Genomic DNA, 18988 nt, shown 5'->3' on the forward strand with positions numbered 1-18988 from the left:
GAGACGACAACTCACTCCTTCGCCCTCTAACTTCGAAAAACCCGGAGTTCTCTCAATTTATAATAAGCCAAAAAGGTTTTATAGATTGAGCCAAGCATTATACAAAAAGCCCTAACAAGGGCAGAGATTCAAAGCCACCAATGGCCAGTCCCGAAACATGCAAACTGTGGCCTCACAAACAGGCCAAAACAAAAAATAAAAAAATCTCTGAAAGGATCGTTACCCTAAGCACTCCTCGGAGCACCACCTTCATCCTCGACCTCACAGCCATCGCTTCCCTCGGCCGCTTCGTCGTTTCCTCTCCTGCTCGCAACATCTCCACCTTCTTCAGCCACGGGGCCTTGCCCCTCGGTCTCTACCGAACACGGCGTGAGGGTGCACTCGAACTGCAGCTGAGAGAGGATCGAGTCGAAGTCCCCGTCGGAAGCCTTCAACTCCTCCTTGCGAGACAACAGCCTGTCTTCTTCGGAGTCCAGAGTCGGAGCCATGTCGCCTTCGAGCAGTTGGATCTCGTTCAGGCTTCCCTCGATGCTCGCCAGAGCCATGTCCTTCTCACGGACTGCCATGAGGGAATCAAACAGAACAGCCATCCTCGCCAGGCGAGCATGAAAATCATCCCTCGAAACAACAGTCCTCGACTCTTTTCGGTTCTGAATTTCACGCTGGAGACGACGGACTTCGGAAGCCTTGTTCTTCTTCTCTTTCTTCAGCTTGAACAATGCGCTCGCCGACTTTCCGAGGTCCCGCTCGAGATTGCTGACCCGAACCTTCAGCTGAGAGAGAGCTCAGCAGCACGAGCAGCTTCAGTAGATTTCAACTCAGCCTCGGCTTGTTTCAATGCCTCTCGCGATTCAGCCATGCCCCTTGTCGAATGCTCTATCTCTGATCCGCAATCGCTGAGCATCCCGTCAATCAGGGATACGAACTATACATGAAATAAGGGTCAGGATAATCGTAGAACAAGGTGGCTTATGCTGAAAATAGTCAAAACAAACCTTGGCACGATGTTGCGACAAAGGTCCCGAGGGCTCCCCTTCCGCGCCAGCGGTACATTTCCTCTTCTTGACGGTCTCGGTCGCAGCGCCAGTCCTCTTGCGACTTTTGGTCAAAGGAGCAGCACTGGACGCGGAAAGCCCTTGGACGATCTCCTTCCTATCCAAAGGCGGAGGCATCAACCCCGTCGCCTTCTCCTCCTTAGGAGCTGGGACTGGTGTGGTCGAAGAGCCCGAGGGTTGAGCCGAAACCTCCAGAACTTGAACAGGAACCATGATCGGTCGCAGCGCCAGTCCTCTTGCGGCTTTTGGTCAAAGGAGCAGCACTGGATGCGGGAACCCCTAGGACGATCTCCTTCGTATCCAAAAGTGGAGGCATCAACTCTGTCGCCTTCTCCTCCTTAGGAGCTGGGACTGGTGTGGTCGAAGAGCCCGAGGGTTGAGCCGAGACCTCTGGAACTTGAACAGGAACCATGGCTGATTCTGCGAGGGGCGTGGCATCACCAGGGGACTTGTTTCCTCCAGCCGAGGTCGACATCGCAGGCGAAGAAAGGATAGCCGGTACCTCAGGCTGAATCCGACCCCCTTCTTTCTTGAGCTCAACCATCACGCCGGTCAGCTCACCGGCGAGCTGAACCGTCGTATGGCTGCACTCGCCCGGCAAGCTCAACCATCGCGCCGGTCAGCTCTTCGGCGAGCTGAACCGTCGTGTGGTTGTGCTCGTCGGCGAGTTCGGCCGTCACGCGAGCCGGCTCGCCCGGCGAGCTCGACCTGATCCCGGCCTGTCCGACTCCCGTATCTTCCGTATAGCTGTGATATCCGACCTTCGGGACCTTATACTTCTCGTTTCGTTTTGATTAAAGTTATTCTCGAAGTTTTATGACTAAAACCGAGAAATCGTATAAACGCCAAAAAGCCTAAGAACGGTCCGCAAGGATCCAAACTGGTATAGAGGCCCATCTACGCTCTCAGAAGGGATTCGAGCCCATAAAAGTTATGACAGTTTGTCCTAACTCGCAGAAATACGATAAATGCTAAGTTTCCAAAGATAAATGTAAAGATTCGAGGATAACTATCAAGATCGACGAAAAATGGAATGTTCCCAAAAGAGATAGACTTGGGCCCGAAGGCGAAGGATGAACCACCGACCTAGAGCGACTATATAAGGAGAGCAGGAGCAGAAGAAAAGAGGATCCGAGAATTTAGACTTAAAGAACTCCTGCTAGCTTAGAGAACTTAGGGCTTAGGTGGTTAGACTAGCACGGCAAAGCTTAGGACGTCTTGGCAGCCTCTTATTCTGTTGTTCCGATAGTTAGCATATCTCTACTCCTCTCGGAGAAATCTTGTATTCATATTATTCAATAAAACGCCTCTGAGCGATTATCTATCTTTTTATCGTTCTAAAGTGATTACACAGAGAATTCGGACCTTCAAGGAAAAACGGGTTTACTCTGTTTTCCTCCATTATTATTTATTATAATCGACGGTGTGAATTTCGGTTCCCACAATTTTTATAATTTATACAAGTATAATTACCCCGCGTTAAAAAAAATAAATACATGTGAGCTTTAACTTTGGTAAGTCGTCGTCGTGTAAAGAAAATTATATATATAATGGCTTAGATGTAGTTGTAAACTGTGGCGATTGAACGCACGTATGGGTGAGGGCCATAGGTGTCTGCATTCACTAAAAATTGACAACTTTTTGGCTTAATCCGAAAATATTTTTACTAGTTATGAGTTAAATTTCTTTAAATTAGTATTTCTTTTTTAATGCTATATTTTTTGTTTTCATTTAAATTAGGTGAGTTTTACATGTTCATACATAAATATAAATATTTGTAAATAACAAAAATATAATACTTGATCATTATTTAATTTTTGATTTGTTAGTATTTTTGAATTGTTTTTAATCTATACCAGATCTTGATTCGCGCAACCGTGCAGATGTTTTTTTTTTCGCTTTTATGTATATAAAAAATTTGTTTTACACCATTACTGGTTTATATTTTTTTTACATTAACCATATTTTCAAATGTTTATATAACATTTAGTAATGTGAATGTTTACACATGTTTGATCTAATTAATAAACGTCATATGTATTTTTAGATTTTTATTATATATTTATTTTATTGTATTTACATTTGATTATTAGACGAATTAAAATATGCAAAGCTCAAAAATTTTGAAAATAAATTTGTATTTAATTTATATAAAATTTAGATAAAATATTTACATATCTTGGAGCATCAGCATTGGTAAGAGACTCACATGTGTCTCTACCATTATAATAATAATAAATTTAAATCATTTAATTATTCAGCTAAATTTTAATTTATAAAAATTGTTTAAACCAATAATATTACTACATTTGTTACAAAGTGTTCTTAATTAAAGACAAAGTGCTCTCAAATGAGAGTTTCCCTTCACTCACACTCTCTTTTTGATTTTTTTTTATTGGTGAGAACACACTGATGCTAATGCTCTTAGACTTATTTTATATACAATAGTATATTATTTAATATGAATAAACGTTAAAAAAATACTGCTAAAAGCAAATCCAGCTTTGAACGGCGGAATTCAGAATTGAGCATAAATTTAATATACAATAATTTTCAATTTTTTTGTTTCATGCATATATTAATTTGTTTTATAACTAAATACAAATACAATAAGATAAATATATAATAAGAAACGACAATACAAGTGACTTTTTTAAACAATTGATTAATTACAACATGTAAATTAAACTATAAAATTATTGTATTTGAAATAGTCATATAAAAATTTAAATATATGATTAATATTAAAAATGTTTACCACTAATGATCTTGATTAAATATATATATATATATATGATAATAAATATCCGCGCGGTTGTGGTTTGGCCATCGGAAGAATATCTCAAATTCAACATAGGCCATCGATTTAGCTTAAGTCCAAGTTTATTTATCTCAAAAACAGTAACGAAAAAACCGTTGGTTTCATGTTTCAGTTTTATTGGTCTTAATTTTTTATTTTAATTGGCTGCTGCTACGATCTTTTCTTCATACTACCACTGTTTTGATAAAATGTATGTTTTAGAATTTTTACGCATATTAAGAAAACATATGAAATTTTGATTAGCATATTATTTTTCGTAACTAAATATTCTTTATAAATTTTAACTAAGTTTTTACCAATAGAATTTTAATAAACACAATTATGTTTTTTAAGTTTACAATTTACCATTAATTAATATATTGAAAATATAAAAAATATTGTATCTTTTTGAATTTTTTTTTTCTTTTTAAACCATGATTTGAAACGCAAAGAATATTAGAAAACAAAAAAAAACTATTTTTTAAATCTTTTTGTTAAGCAAACTGTTATCAACAAAGTTGGTTTTTTTATTTTGGTTTCTTGATAATCTATGCAGCAATACTTAAACAAAGAACACATCAGGGTTCTATCTCGGTCAAACGTACCAAAGTAAAAAACATTTTTTTTATCTCTATCTTTCTCCAACAGTGTAACTTCCATTGTAATCTTCTGCGTCATTTTTTTTTATCTCTATCTTTCTCCAACAGTGTAACTTCCAGTTCACCACCGTTATTTATGCACCGATGGTTCACCACCGTTATTTATGCACCGATGGTTCACCACCGTTATTTATGCACCGATGGTTCACCACCGTTATTTATAACATTACGAAAAGGCTAACTATGCATTTCAAAAGTTCTTGTTGTTAAATGTTAATAGCCATCATCACTTTGTCTCTTGTATTAATATAATTGACATATCATACTTAAAATTGGAGTTGCTGAATTAATTTAGGGGCACTATGTTTGATTGGTTTACAATTTACTTAATAAACGCGATAGTATAGTAATAATATTTGTTGTTCAAAAAGAAGTAATAATATTTGCTGAATATACACTTTAGACTATCACGTATTTGAAAGGTTGCTATGCTAAGATTCTATTTTTAGTATATTACAAAATCCCTAATATATTGGGAAGTAACTGGTTTTAATTGATTATGCTTTTAATGTTAGCTTAAAATACAATGTATAGTTGAATAAATAATACATCTATTGAAAGTTATGATTTTCTAAGGGAACGTCCAAACTAAAAAATCACAAATCAATTAAGTCATGACTTATATTTTAATAGACACGATGTATGAAAGTAAATACAACATCATTTTAAATAATATTACGTTGGTGTCTTAATCAAACATGTGATTTCATATATATTAATAATATTGATGACTTATTTTTTGGTCTTATTGAATTGCATTTATTTTTCAAATTGAACTATAATTATTTTAGCTCTAACTAAAATAAAATCAGGATAATTTTACTAATTCCATTTATGTTCTTTGTTTTTTTGTCAGCATCATAAACATAATCATGTACACTCTGCAAACCAAATTGGTAACAAACAACGATTGCAGACTGTCCGCTCTTGAATTCTGTATCTGTGGTATATAAATGAGTTCTGAGTTATTGAAACTTCTCTTCAAGACCTTTATATCTTTTAAGTAACTTGCAATTAGTTGTTAAGTTAGCCCTTCAAAATTAATGTGAGTGTAATACATATTAGTAACTAGGTCTTATCCAGCACCATGTGCTATAATAAAAAAATTTAAATTATATCTAAAATAAAATTTATTACTATTTAGATTTTATTATTATTTACTTATATTTTAATATAAAATTTTATTTATGTAAAGATAAAATAAAGATAAAATAAACCATTTTTATTTTAATTTCTATTAAAGGTAGATATGTGTATATTTAAATTTATAATCTTAGATAATTTTTTATCTATTTCTTTTGGATTAAAATATATTAAATCAACTTGTTTAAAATTATTTTTAAAAATTGATATAAAAGTGGTATAATTGTCAAAAATTATAACTAAACACTATCTATAAAATTTATAGATATATAAAAGAAACTAATAATATTACGATTAAAATTTTATAATATAAAAAATTGTAAAAAAAATTAAAATATTTTTAGTGATAAAATTGTATAATTAAATTAGAAATAAAAAACATTTCAAAATTTGAAAATATTATTTTATTTCTATTATTATGTTATTTAATGTCATATTTGAATATATTTACTAGGTGTGGACATTTTGGTTTAATTACGGGTTCAGTTTAGGTTCAGTTCGGTTTGATTTATTTGGATCTAGTAAAACCTTAACCAAAGTCAACCTAAGTTAGTTTGGTTCAGTTTGTGTTTGGTTTGGTTCGTTTTTAATTTGGTTCGTTTTTAATTTGGTTTGGTTTGTGTTCGGTTTGGTTTTAGTTCGGTTTGGTTTGTGTTCGGTTCGGTTTACTTTGGTTTTGTTTGTGTCTGTTCAGTTCAGTCGAGTTGATTTTTTAGTTTTTTCTAGTTTAATTACAAATATAATTTTAAAAACATAAACAAATCATATTTGACACCAAATCATTATTTTTTATATTTAAATGTAAAAGTCAAACATCTCTAATAAAAATGTAAAAGATGTAATACAATAATTTTATACTATTATTCTCAAACCTTATATAAATATCATGAGTAATTTTTGAGTTTTGATGTTAATGTATGAGGTTCATATTTTTATTGTATTGTTAGTTGTGTTTATTCTCTTTATTTAGACGTAAAATGTATAAATTTATATTTAGTTGTTTAGGTTAAATAGTTAAATAAATTAAATTTTAATATTATTAGGATATTTAATTATTCATATTAAAAAAACACTTCGGTTTTTCAGTTTGGTTTCAGTTTGGTTTTGTTTAAAGCCAAACTGAACTATTTGGGTTAATAGAATCTTGAACCAAATGATTTAGACATATACTTTAGTTTGATATGCGTAGGTTTGGGTTCGGTTAGGTCAATTTGGTTTGGTTCGGTTTGTTTTTTTGTCTATCCCTAAGATTTATTTTAATGATGATATATAATTACCTACCGTATACTAAAAAGTTTACCAAAAATAGAAATAACTTTTAGATGTAATTTTTCATGTCATATTAACCATAAGTCATGTTATCATTTCTAAAATTTCAGATTTTATTTATCTAGTGAAGTGATTGTCAAAATCATTTTGCAATGTCTAGGAAATTTGTAATAAAAAATATTAAGAGAAAAAAAAAAGTGATTGTCAAAATCATTTTGCAATGTCTAGGAAATTTGTAATAAAAAATATTAAGAGAAAACAAAACTGAATAGCAATAGTAATAATTGCAATTAGTTGCAATAATGTTAATCCACGTACTAAGAGTATCTATGTAATGGTGGAAGTACCGTAGCCCAGTGGTTAAGGTTTAAAGGCTTACAAGACTATGCCCAAGTCTGGGGTTCGAATCCAAGACTATGCAATTTCTTGCAGATTACAAGAAATCCATGTTTCAAGTCCCGGAGAAAGCGATTTATTAAACAATTATGCAAACTACGAAAGAAAATATTACAAGGGATCTTCAACATGGTGCAAGTAAATCTGGTTACGTGTGGATCTTCATAGGACGGATCAGGTGATGCAGTTAGGCGTAGGTCCTCGTAAGGCAGATAGTATTGTCGGTTGTTGAATCGTCTATGTAACCTTTCTCATATCATAATTGTAATATCATAATAAATCAGCGTTAAAAAAAGAGTATCTATGTAATTAAATTATAAAAATATATTAATTTAAAAGGAAACTGAAAAGAAATAGTAATGATTATAGTTAGTTGTAATAATTTCATTGATTAATGATATTTATGTAATAGCTATTGTAAGAATTGAAGTAAATAAATATGATTAAAAATAGAGTTATTATTTAATTTTTATTAGTAAATTTTCGTAAGAATTCTAGTTATTTTTTATCAAAAAGAAAAAGAATTTTAGTTATTTAAGTTTTTGGAGAGTCAAAATCATCTAACATATTTAAATGCCCGACCTGTTGTAGATTGATATTTAAAAATCGATATTGAAACTAAATGAACAACATATGAAGTAATAGTGCAATGACCATGTTATCAAATATTTAAAATTTTGGTTTATGTTTATTTAATTTTACTTTTATATAGTTAGTTAATATCACCTAAAAATACTGTCGTTGTTTGTATATTTCAAAGAACTTGTTGCTGTCAAAATATATGATTAGTAATTAATTTTATTTAAATAATACAGGAAATCTGTACAGTAAAAATATCAAAAGAGAAATATATACAGCAAACTAGTAGTTTTATAAATTACAGTTACCAAATATTTTTACCACAGAAGACATCAAATTATTACATTTAATCCAACCCGATTTTAAAACACATGCCAGCATTGAAGCTATTCTCTCAAAACATTTTGCATGTCATTTTCAGATAATTAATGTGTAGATTGACACCGCTGGGATTCTGATTGTGATAGACTGTAACAATCATTTTCATCATTAAACATAATACCTGATGTAAACATAAATATTATTTCGCATTGGTGTTTTTTTTTTTTGCAGTTAAAAAAACCATTAATACGACTAACGAAAAATAATATATATTTTAAATTTACAATACCTAGCGAAAAAAAAAATCAAATGAAAAATATCTACAATAATATGAAAGCTATTGTAATTTAGCGTGCAATAAAATTTCTTTATTTATACAACTTTTAAATAATTAACAAATGTTTTCATATTTTATTTAGTTTCTTTAAAATCTATATTATTGTTGTCGTCTCATCTTTTGTTTAACTCGTGACGCTATATATTAACGAAGCTACATGTTTATATAGAATCTCATTACATGAAACAAATTATAAAAAATGCCTTTAGTGTTTTGTATATATTTAAAAGTTTCCCTAGGCCAATGCTTCTTATTTTCTCATGTAAGCACGGCACTGAAAGTATCTCACCAAATAATCCATTTTCTCAATATCTTTTTTTTTCATTTCTTTCATGCATGACTGTAATTAGAAATAATAAATATGGTTGGGTTGGTGAATCTAAACAGAAGAAAATACATTTGAAAATCATGAGGCCATTGACATGACACAGTGGCTTGCTTTTGAGGTAGAAATGTGTCTTTTAAACTCGTGTGATCCGTTTGTTCGGGTGAGCGGAGTTTATAATCTCTCATAAAGCATGTACATGGAGGAGCCATGGCTATAAAATATGCTGAGCTACATAACGATAAATTTGATGAGTAATTTTATGCTTTAATAAAGTCGCAGATGCATTTTGCATCAGAGAGTGTGCTAGGAAGAGTGCAGTGTGAATTTATGAATATCTCTTGTGTAAAGATGATTAAACAAATCTTGTAAAAATTGTATAAATGATTTCTAATAAAACATAACATGTGTTAAATTCTCGTTGTCTTTTTATTTATTTTATCCACAACTATTTTGTGTTGTATTTTGCACTTTAAATTCGAATCTACTACAGATGAGTTCATGCATATATTCTTTTCTTTTTTAGTGGTACAGTTTATGCATATATTCAAGCTCTATTCTTACCATCATACTACCACCGTTTGGTTAAGAAATTCTATTGTTACCAAAGAAAACGATTACGTTGTTTTATGGCTTTGCTTATATGACCACTACGAGTCTAGATTTAAGATGCAAGACCATTATAGACTAACGAATGCATTGCTAACCGTATGGTGTAAGACTATTACATTATATTCACTTTAGGTCTCAACCATATATACCCCTAAGATAGAAAACAATTATCTCTATTATTGCATTGTCCGGCCTCTTTTTTGGGATTTACGTTCACGTTTATATAACAGCTAGTTTGATCAAATATGGAAAACCTTCTGATAGTACTAATCATTTAATAATGTTATGCGTTTATTGGTTCACTTGCAATTTGACGGTAGAGAATAACGATTAGTTTGTGGTACACAACTACCGTTTTATATACGTGTATCAAATCTACAACTATAAAATGGTAAACATATCAAATTTAATAGAATAGAATTTTCTGAGATAAAATAAATGGAATATAAAAATAGAATATAAAATGTGTTCAATTAATTTATCGTCAAATTGCAGTAAAAAAGATTTTTATTTTTATTTTGTTTCTTTTTGAAAAATTATCGAAATGATTATTCCATTTCATTTAAATTAAATTGTAACTAAAATATGTAAAATTAATAAAATTATTTATTTTCACTATAAATTTCATAAAAACGAGGAAAAAGATTGCTGGCTACATGAATGAAGTATTGACCATCACATGGCTAACCATGCAAGCTAAACTAATATATACCTAGCCACCCGAAGTATATGTTATGCATGACAACATCCCGAGTTTAATTTCATTCATCCAAAAACTGATGCGGATGTTAGAGAACGTTTAAATATCTTGTTTCAACAATTAAAATATGATCGATCCGACTATAATTTAATTATAATTAGATTTTGACCTACATTTTTAAAACGTAAGAATACTTTTAACAAAATCTAATTTACAAAATCAATATTTTTAATATTTTTTTATAAGTACTGTTTTACCATTTTTATTTTAGTGTATTTAAAAACTATATAATTGTATTATTTTTATTTATATTAATCTGTTCTTATGAACTTTTAAAAAGTAATGTTTAACATTTTTATTTTTGTGTTTTAACATTTTTATTTTAGTGTATTTTAAAACTATACACTTGTATTATTTTTATATTTATTAATCTGTTTTGTTTTTTAATAATATTAATCTTTTTGTAATGAACTTTTAATAAAAAAATTGTAATTTGTTTGATTAATTGTGTGATATATACTTCTTTGATAATTTTTTAATCATGAAACTTATTTTCTGTCAATTTATTAACTTTAACATTTTATTTTCTTAAAATTTATGCGATGTCAACTTAAACCAAACATGATCTTGCGTATATAATTGTAAATTATATACTTTTAAGAATAAAAATAATCAAAGAATAGGAATCTAATGTGAAAGTTTTACTAAGTTTAAATGAACGGAAATTTTGTTTATGAAAAATATGTAAAATAATTCAAGAACTTAATAATTTCATATTAAACAAATAAAATATTTGAGTCAATAAATTGACATCAAAGAAGTTTTATAATAATTGCTTTTATCAAATAAGTATATATCACATAGTTAATCAAACGAATTACAGAAATTTTATTAAAAGTTTATACCAAAACAGATTAAAAAAATTAAAAAACTAAATTAAATAATATCTTATATAATGTTTATATTTAATAAAAATAAAAATAATATAATTATATTGATTTCAAATACACTAAATAAAAACGTTAAAACACTACTTATCAAAATTTATAGAACATATTGATTTTGTAAATTAGATTTTGTTAAAAAATATTTTTACGCTTTTATAACACTTAGGTAAATTATCGTCAGGTACGTAACATTTCAATTGATGAAATATCAATCCGTCGGAATATTCTGAGGAAATTCCGACGAACTAGTGATCGGTCGATGCCTTTTTGGACATATACCCATCGATCGATCACATTGTTGATTTAAACGGTCTCCGACATACACATCATTTTTTGGATGAATGAAATTAAACTGGTGATGTTAACTACGTAGCATCATAAAGTTGAGAGATGTTGTCATGCATAATATATACTTCATCTAGCTAAGTATACATTTGTTTAGTTTGCATGGTTAGCCATGTGATGACAACTAATTCATGTAGTCAGCAATCATTTTTCCTAAAGACAATCCAACAACAGCCAAAGAAATTTTATTGTGGATGAAATTATATTATTGTGTATCTTTGTGACTGAATTATAGAAAAGGCAAAATCATCTCTTCTATTTTTCAGAATTAGGGTTAAATCCGCTCTACGGACAGGTACAAAAGTGAAAAGGTATAGAAAATAAATTAAATTGTAAAATATATTTAAAATATTTAATAAACTCTCAACTGAAGATAATATTAAAATTGACTATTTTGTTTCTTTTATTGAAAATAATAAGATTGATTAAAAAATAAAATATTATCATAAAATAATAAGTTTATTTATATTTTCAACGTGTAATACATTATGATAATCAGTAAGTAAAATAAAATTACTTAAAGAGAATCATAATATAAATTATTTTCCCATCTTATTCTTTGTTTTTGTATCCATTGAGACATTTAATTTCTCTTATACATTTTCTTTTAAAACTATTGGTTTAGCTACTACAAAAAGGAAATAATCGATTCACTGTAAAAAAACAATAAAGAAAACATTTCTAGAAAGTATTATATCTCATATTAATCAATACAATTTAAAATTTTGAATACTTATTTTATAACTTTTACAAATGAACTGCACCAACAAAACTGATTATAATTTTCAAAATATATATTTTATTCAGTTTTCAGACTAGAATTAGTGATGGTTTTATATATTCTATTACCTTTTGCATTTATTTTTCTATTGGTTTTATTATACAATCTATTATTTATATAAAATATTTAAGATATTTTATTATTATGAAAAAATATTTCTTATTAAATATTTTAGATTTAGTTAAACATATATATTGTTTAAAAATATATTATGTACTATAATTTTGGATCAATTAACATTCAGTTATCGAATCATTTGGTTAAATATAAAATTTAAAGTAAAAGGTATAAAAATTAAAATATATTAATATATCAAGTTAAAAAAAATACATTAAATTGAAAAATAAATTGACTTTACGTTATAAAATGACAAATAACCTTTAAAGTCTGATGATAAAAAAACCATTAAAAATATACATATAACTGATTTAAAATGAAATTGATTATTCATTTAAGAATATATATATATAAATTTAAAATTAAATATTAAAATAATTTAATATACATATAAATGATGAATACCTAAAAGAAGAACATAACTCTTTATATCTAAACTAGGGGGAGGTCCGCGCTATGTGCGGATTGTTATTTTGTTTTTCTGTCATTTAAAAAAAAATTGTTTGTGGTGGTTTTGTATGCATTATTAATTGCTGAAAAAAATTTTGCTGCGAATTTGAACGTTGTTGGTGTACTAGGTTCAGAGCCGTGTCTATTCACTTAAAAAGAAAAAATGGTTTAAGGCATATAATGTAGAAAAAAGGTTGAAGGCATATAAAACTTAGGGGCACATACAAAATGCAGAGTTAAACCATACCTATTCTACAGATTATAATCTTTGTTTCTTTGTATTAATTAGTTCACATACTTATTTCTATTTATTTTCTTACCATATTAAATCTTATTTTTCAATAATATTTTCTTAGTTATTTTCTTTTATCTCATTTTTATATTTATTATACAAATTAAATTTTAATTTAAAGTAGCATATGTTTTTAATCATAGTTTTATATAAACTCATGAGGGTTTTGTAATATTTAAACATGTAATATGCATATTTCTATGTGTTTTATAATATTTATCAATTAATTTATAGTTTTTTTAATGTAATTTATTTATTAAGAAATTTACATACATTTTTTTAAGAAGAAATGTATATACATGAAACTATATTTTTGGCTTATGGTAGAAGAGACTTTAAGCAAGGTCAAGGTCTGGGTATGTTGGTTTTGGGGTGTGAGGTGGTGGTGTGTGGCGAGTTTGTATCAATTTGTGGTTGAGAGATGTCGTTTCTGGTATGCATTTGGATGTTAAAGTATTAGTATGGTGGAGCTTTTTTGTTGTATATATATAATTGTGTTTTTTGAATTGTTGTTTTAGATATTTGTATGAGAAGAAAGTGGGATGCGTAAATCTTACAATGATCGACTATTGGAGAAGCCGGTAACGTTGGTCAAGACAAACCATCCTAGCTGCTGCGTGACCTGTTTGTTGACCTGCAGATGAGCAAAAACTTTTAGCATACATGTGTGTCACAGTTGGACCATCTGTCAATCTGTGTGTTTATATTTGGTTAGGCGGACTTATGATACGGGAAGCTTGTCTTCTTGAATAAAATTGCTTGGCTGGATCCTCAGCTGGCGAGCTTAGTTTGCTGCATATTTTAAGCGGGTGATTCATTTAAGAATATGTGAGAATGTGGATTCTAGCAGCTTATACGCTTCCAATGAGATGTACAGTGGTGGTCTACTTCTCTTCCTGTAACCATTGTCTTGCTCCATAGAAGCTGTGTTGTATTGCGTTGATTTTAGTTACATTAGATACAACCAATCCTGAAGAAACGCTTTGGTGAACAGTAGTATGACTAATGGGTGTTCTGTATTTTTTTTTTAATAACGGTAACTCGGTAAGTGTGGATAACCTTTTTGATTCTTTAAACATCGAGTGACCATGCAGGCAGTGTAATTAAGCTTGCTTAAACAGCTTTTAAAAAATGTACACAAGCGAACCTCATGAAACAGAGTATTTTTGCGCCGCAAGTTGTTATACAGCATATATATTTTGATCACAGAAAGTCTGATGTGTTGTGTCTAGATACGACGCAGTTGACTATGGGATCAAGTGTATTTTTCTCTCACCGTTTTGTTTCGAATTATCAATAATATGATGAGAAGGAATCGGTATACATTTTAATATGTAAGACGTCACCAAGGAATTGCAATTGATTTGTCTTTCTTGCCAGTTGTTTGGTTGACAATATCAATAAAAGGAAAAGAACATAGGTTTCTTGTTGTTACCAGAAAAAAAAAAACATAGGTTTCTTGTAGTGGAGGTATGTTTAAAAAGAGAGCATACATGCACTTTAAAACGGGTCCAAAACAGCTAAGGTTAGTTCATCACCGCTCTATGCCCAAATGATAGACAAAAGGTCAAAGAAGGAAGTGGAAACCTCAAATGAGAGTTCAATGACACGTTTGATATAAGCACCAACATGAACTTTTCTTATGCCGTTTATAAACTGAAGCCGCTCGGTGTCGTTGGAGAACTTGACGGGAAGTGCAGTTGCCAGTTAGACCACCACAACCGCCAAGTGATGTCTTCCCTCCTCCGCCACCAAATGATTTCTTCCTGCCGCCATTAATGACTGAGGATGCGGCTATGGAAATTTTCATAAGATCTTCAACGGTAGCGTTGCTCTCCTGCGTATTAATCCCTCCTATGGAAGAAGCCGATTGGAGAAACCATAGGCGGTCACGGAGGAGTGAGATATGTTCTCTGTGGAAGCATATTCGAGTTAGCTGGCCGGCGATTTTCCTTACGGCGAGAAATCATGAACCAATTGAGACAAAGAAAAAGACGACGACAGTCTCGGCTGATGAGGATTTGTCTTCTTCTCAAGTGAAACCCTGATTTCATCATGGCTGAGTTATCATGAACCAATTGAGCCAATGAAAAAGACGATGACAGGCTGTGTAAACCAAAACGAAGATGAAATATTAATAAGGGATTTAACAACGAAGAATCTGTAATTGGGAGGGTTTCGGTGATGAAGATGAAGATCAGATTCAGAAGTCGCGACAGAGCATATATCGGCAATGAACCCTAAAGTTCTATTCCTAGCGAAAAGAGATGATTATGGTTGACTCTATCGGACTGATGGGCTGCTCTCTTCATCGAAACATGAGGCCCAAAATCCATAGCAAAGCCCGCATCAATTGTATATCATCCTCTGTATATTAATCGAAGATCATTTGAAAAATTTTAACCTTAAATTTGTACTAATTAAAAAGATACTCTGCTTAGGTGTCACTTAATTACGATGACAGCTTACTTTACGTGGCAGTTTAAGAATCAATTGAAAAAAATGTTGGTCCAAATCCAATTATTAGGGAACACTATATTAACCCAAAATATAAGAAGTGTGTATTCTTTCCTTAAATAAAAATTACGGAATTGCCAAAAATATATATATATATATAACCCTAAACTTACATCTTCCATTCCCATTCATTTTTCCTTCTTCTCCTTCTTCAACGTATATGTTCAGTACATACTTAAACTCATTTTATGACCGATTACATGTATGAATCACTATACTTTGGGATTTTGATTTATGCTTGATTACAAGTAGGATTTGCGATTTGTTTTCTCTTTACTCTTTACACAGGCATGAGGTCAAATATTCATGATTATCAAGGTTTGATTTCTGTTTGATTTTGATGTCTCTTTGATTTTGATTTATGAATAGATAGATTCTTTACTATTTTCTATTCAAGATAATACAAATAGAAACTACACGAAGAAAAAGAATGCAGACTCGTGTTTCTCAATGTAATAACAAATCAGAAAGATCATAAATCTTATATTAAGTTGTTCAATCTTCTAACTTCAACAATATTGATTATGGTTTCACAAAGTCAAATCAAGGATACATAGAATTTTTTTTTTATTTGTTACACAGTTCGGTTAATTCCCGAACCTTAAAAACCCAAGCCTGATCTGAAGTATAGAATAACCCGAACGGGTTCTGTACAGAACCCGTTCGGGTTATTCTATACCTCTCCATCCGAAAACCCGAAGCACCCGACCTAAACCCGAACGGGTATCCGAGCGCCCATGCCTATTTCTGAAGAACAAGAAGAGAAAAGTGTTCAAGAGTCACGACTCGAGAGGCAAGAGCATTCTTCTTATAAACCCAAAGCCTAAAGATTGTTCAGACATAGTTTTTTAACTTGGCTGTTTATAACGCAGTGCTTTTGATTGAGCAAAAAAAAGATCTATCTTGTTTTATATGTTTTAATGCTAGACTGCCACAAACCTTGACGTAGGCTGGAGATCAAGACAACATTTTATTATGTTGAAGCCTAAGTAAGGGTTATTGATTGTTGTATTTTAATGGATTTGAAAATCCGATTTGAAAATCCGAACTAAATCTAGTGTTATTGGTTCTATGATTTTCAAATCTGTATTAAAATCATGTGTTATTGGTTTAATGATTCATAAATTCTGTATCAAATCCAGTGTTATTCAATCGTACGGATTTACTAATATATTTGATTTTATAATGGATTTGAATGAATTTGTTTGGATTTTTTAGTTAAAAATACAAAGACTCAAATCCGAGAGAAAACCTCCGGATTTGCATATTTTACTTGGATTTATAAATACTATATAGATTTCTAAATCAATCAAAATATATAAACCAATAACATCTCCTAAAGTTTGGAACAATTTAAGATAAAAGATTAATATGCTGCTACAGTGCTACTTTACATCTAAATCTTAATATTAATTTTAATTATTAAGATGCTGGGACTTCACCTCTAAAGCTTAGATATTCTTTTGCCGGTGAAAGTTTCTGATTCTATCAGGAAGGCCATTGCAATCATACAGGCCTCCAGTAATGGCCATTGCAGCCCAGAATTAGAGGATTTGGCCACTATGTTTCTGATCCTTCCATTCTCAATAACTGCTCATGAACACAGAACACTCATTGTCATCATCAAAATCTCCTTCCTCGTTCTCTCCCTTGATAACATCGCAGACTACACTCGGGAGATTGGCTAAAAAGGAGCAATCTCAGTCTCTCAGATTCTTTCACAAGCATAGGGCTTTCTTTTATCCTTCTTCTGTTACTGCGTAAATTAGAAACTGAATTGTCTGAACATAATCATCATCATGAGTCAGCATTTTCTTTTAGAGTGAGAAATAATGTGTATTGTCGCCATTTTCTATGACTATCCCAGACATCCAAGTTATGTAATAATATGCTTGCAAACCCAATCTATTTTTTCCTGAAGGCTCTTAATGTGCCTTCCATCATTAATATCGAGATTGTTGGATCCAGAGAAACAATTGAATCATCAAAAAGTCACTCATATTTTACCGCAGGAGCTGTTGTTTTGGTGATGGTGACGGTGGTGAAGATGATTCGATGGTGGTGATAGAGTTACTTTCATGGCCACGATCAGGCTATTAAAATTGTAAACGTATTAATAAGGCAACTAAAAAACATTATTTTACAGATCTTTCAGAACTAAATCTAGATATTTTGGATGACAAAAAAAAAATCTAGATATTTTGGTTAAATAATGTTAAGATATATGTCTATATTTTTCGATTCCTCTTGGCCACCCGGAGCGCCTTAAGTGGTAAGAAAAGGCGGATCCTGCGGGTCTCGTAGTGATTAGTTTTTGGGAGTAGAAATTCTTTGGGACCACATTTCGGTTATAAAAAAAAAAGATATATGTCTATATTTTAAGATATTTTCTAAAAATAATTCTTAGAATTACTTTTTGATGATACTTACAATATCATAAAATAAAGAAATAAAAACTAATCTCGTCCTTCATCCATAAAATATATGTCTGTATATATATAATAGATAGCTCTTAAACATTCTAAAAAATCAAAAACCCGTAAATCGATTTTTCAAGTCTCCATGATGAACGATGAGCAAAAACCAGACAAAAAGCAAAGACTGATCCGTAAGGGGAAAAAAGTGCAAGAGCCAGTAAACACAGAGTTAGTCGTGAATATCTTTGAAGGATTCACAAAAGATGAAAGAGACCTTACGCAACCTCACATGGGTTCTGAGTACTTCAGAGTTATGGCATGGATAGAGGAAGAAGAAGAACAAGGAACAAGTGGGGTGAGGTCTTTCCGTGGCTTCCATCAATTCAATGAAAGATTAGTGTTTCCTTTAGATTGCTCTTCATACAAATATATTTACATTGAATTGATCAAAGTACATTCTATAAGAGATCCTGCAACATCGAAAGGTACTGTTGTGATGGGTCGGGCGAAGATTCGGTTGCCTCCTTGGACCAGCCGTGGCAAGTTCACCTCTAAGTTCAACCTCGTCGGTTTGAACAGCGATCGATGTGTAGAGATTAAGGGATACCTAAATTTGTCTATGCAACTTCATAGATATCTTGAGCGATAATTATTAGGGTTTTTCTATAATTTTTTTTTAGTTTAAATCTTTTCTTTTATATTACTTATGTTTTTGGGCTTAATTATTAAGATTTTTATATAAGTTGTGCTTGATTGACTGCCGACTGATAATTGTGCTATCTTCTATAAAAAAAATGTTTCTAGACTTATTACACTGAATATCAATGCGGAACATGAGTACACTACAAGAAAAATTGCTTTTGTTAGCGGCCAAAAAACGCTATCTAACGATACGATAGCGGTTTATGAAGCACTGTATCATCGCC

General features: G+C 31.0%; 1 protein-coding gene across 1 annotated transcript; it reads left to right on the forward strand.

Moving 5' to 3' along the window:
• The first annotated feature begins 18193 nt into the window (after nucleotides 1–18193).
• LOC106338858 lies at nucleotides 18194–18711 on the forward strand. The gene has a single exon (XM_013777740.1). The coding sequence runs from the start codon at nucleotides 18208–18210 to the stop codon at nucleotides 18709–18711; it is 504 nt and encodes a 167-aa protein (XP_013633194.1). The 5' UTR covers nucleotides 18194–18207.
• Nucleotides 18712–18988: the final 277 nt, after the last annotated feature.

The sequence above is a fragment of the Brassica oleracea genome, chromosome C4, assembly GCF_000695525.1.
Source record: "Brassica oleracea var. oleracea cultivar TO1000 chromosome C4, BOL, whole genome shotgun sequence".
In the NCBI taxonomy this organism is placed as follows: Eukaryota; Viridiplantae; Streptophyta; class Magnoliopsida; order Brassicales; family Brassicaceae; genus Brassica; species Brassica oleracea.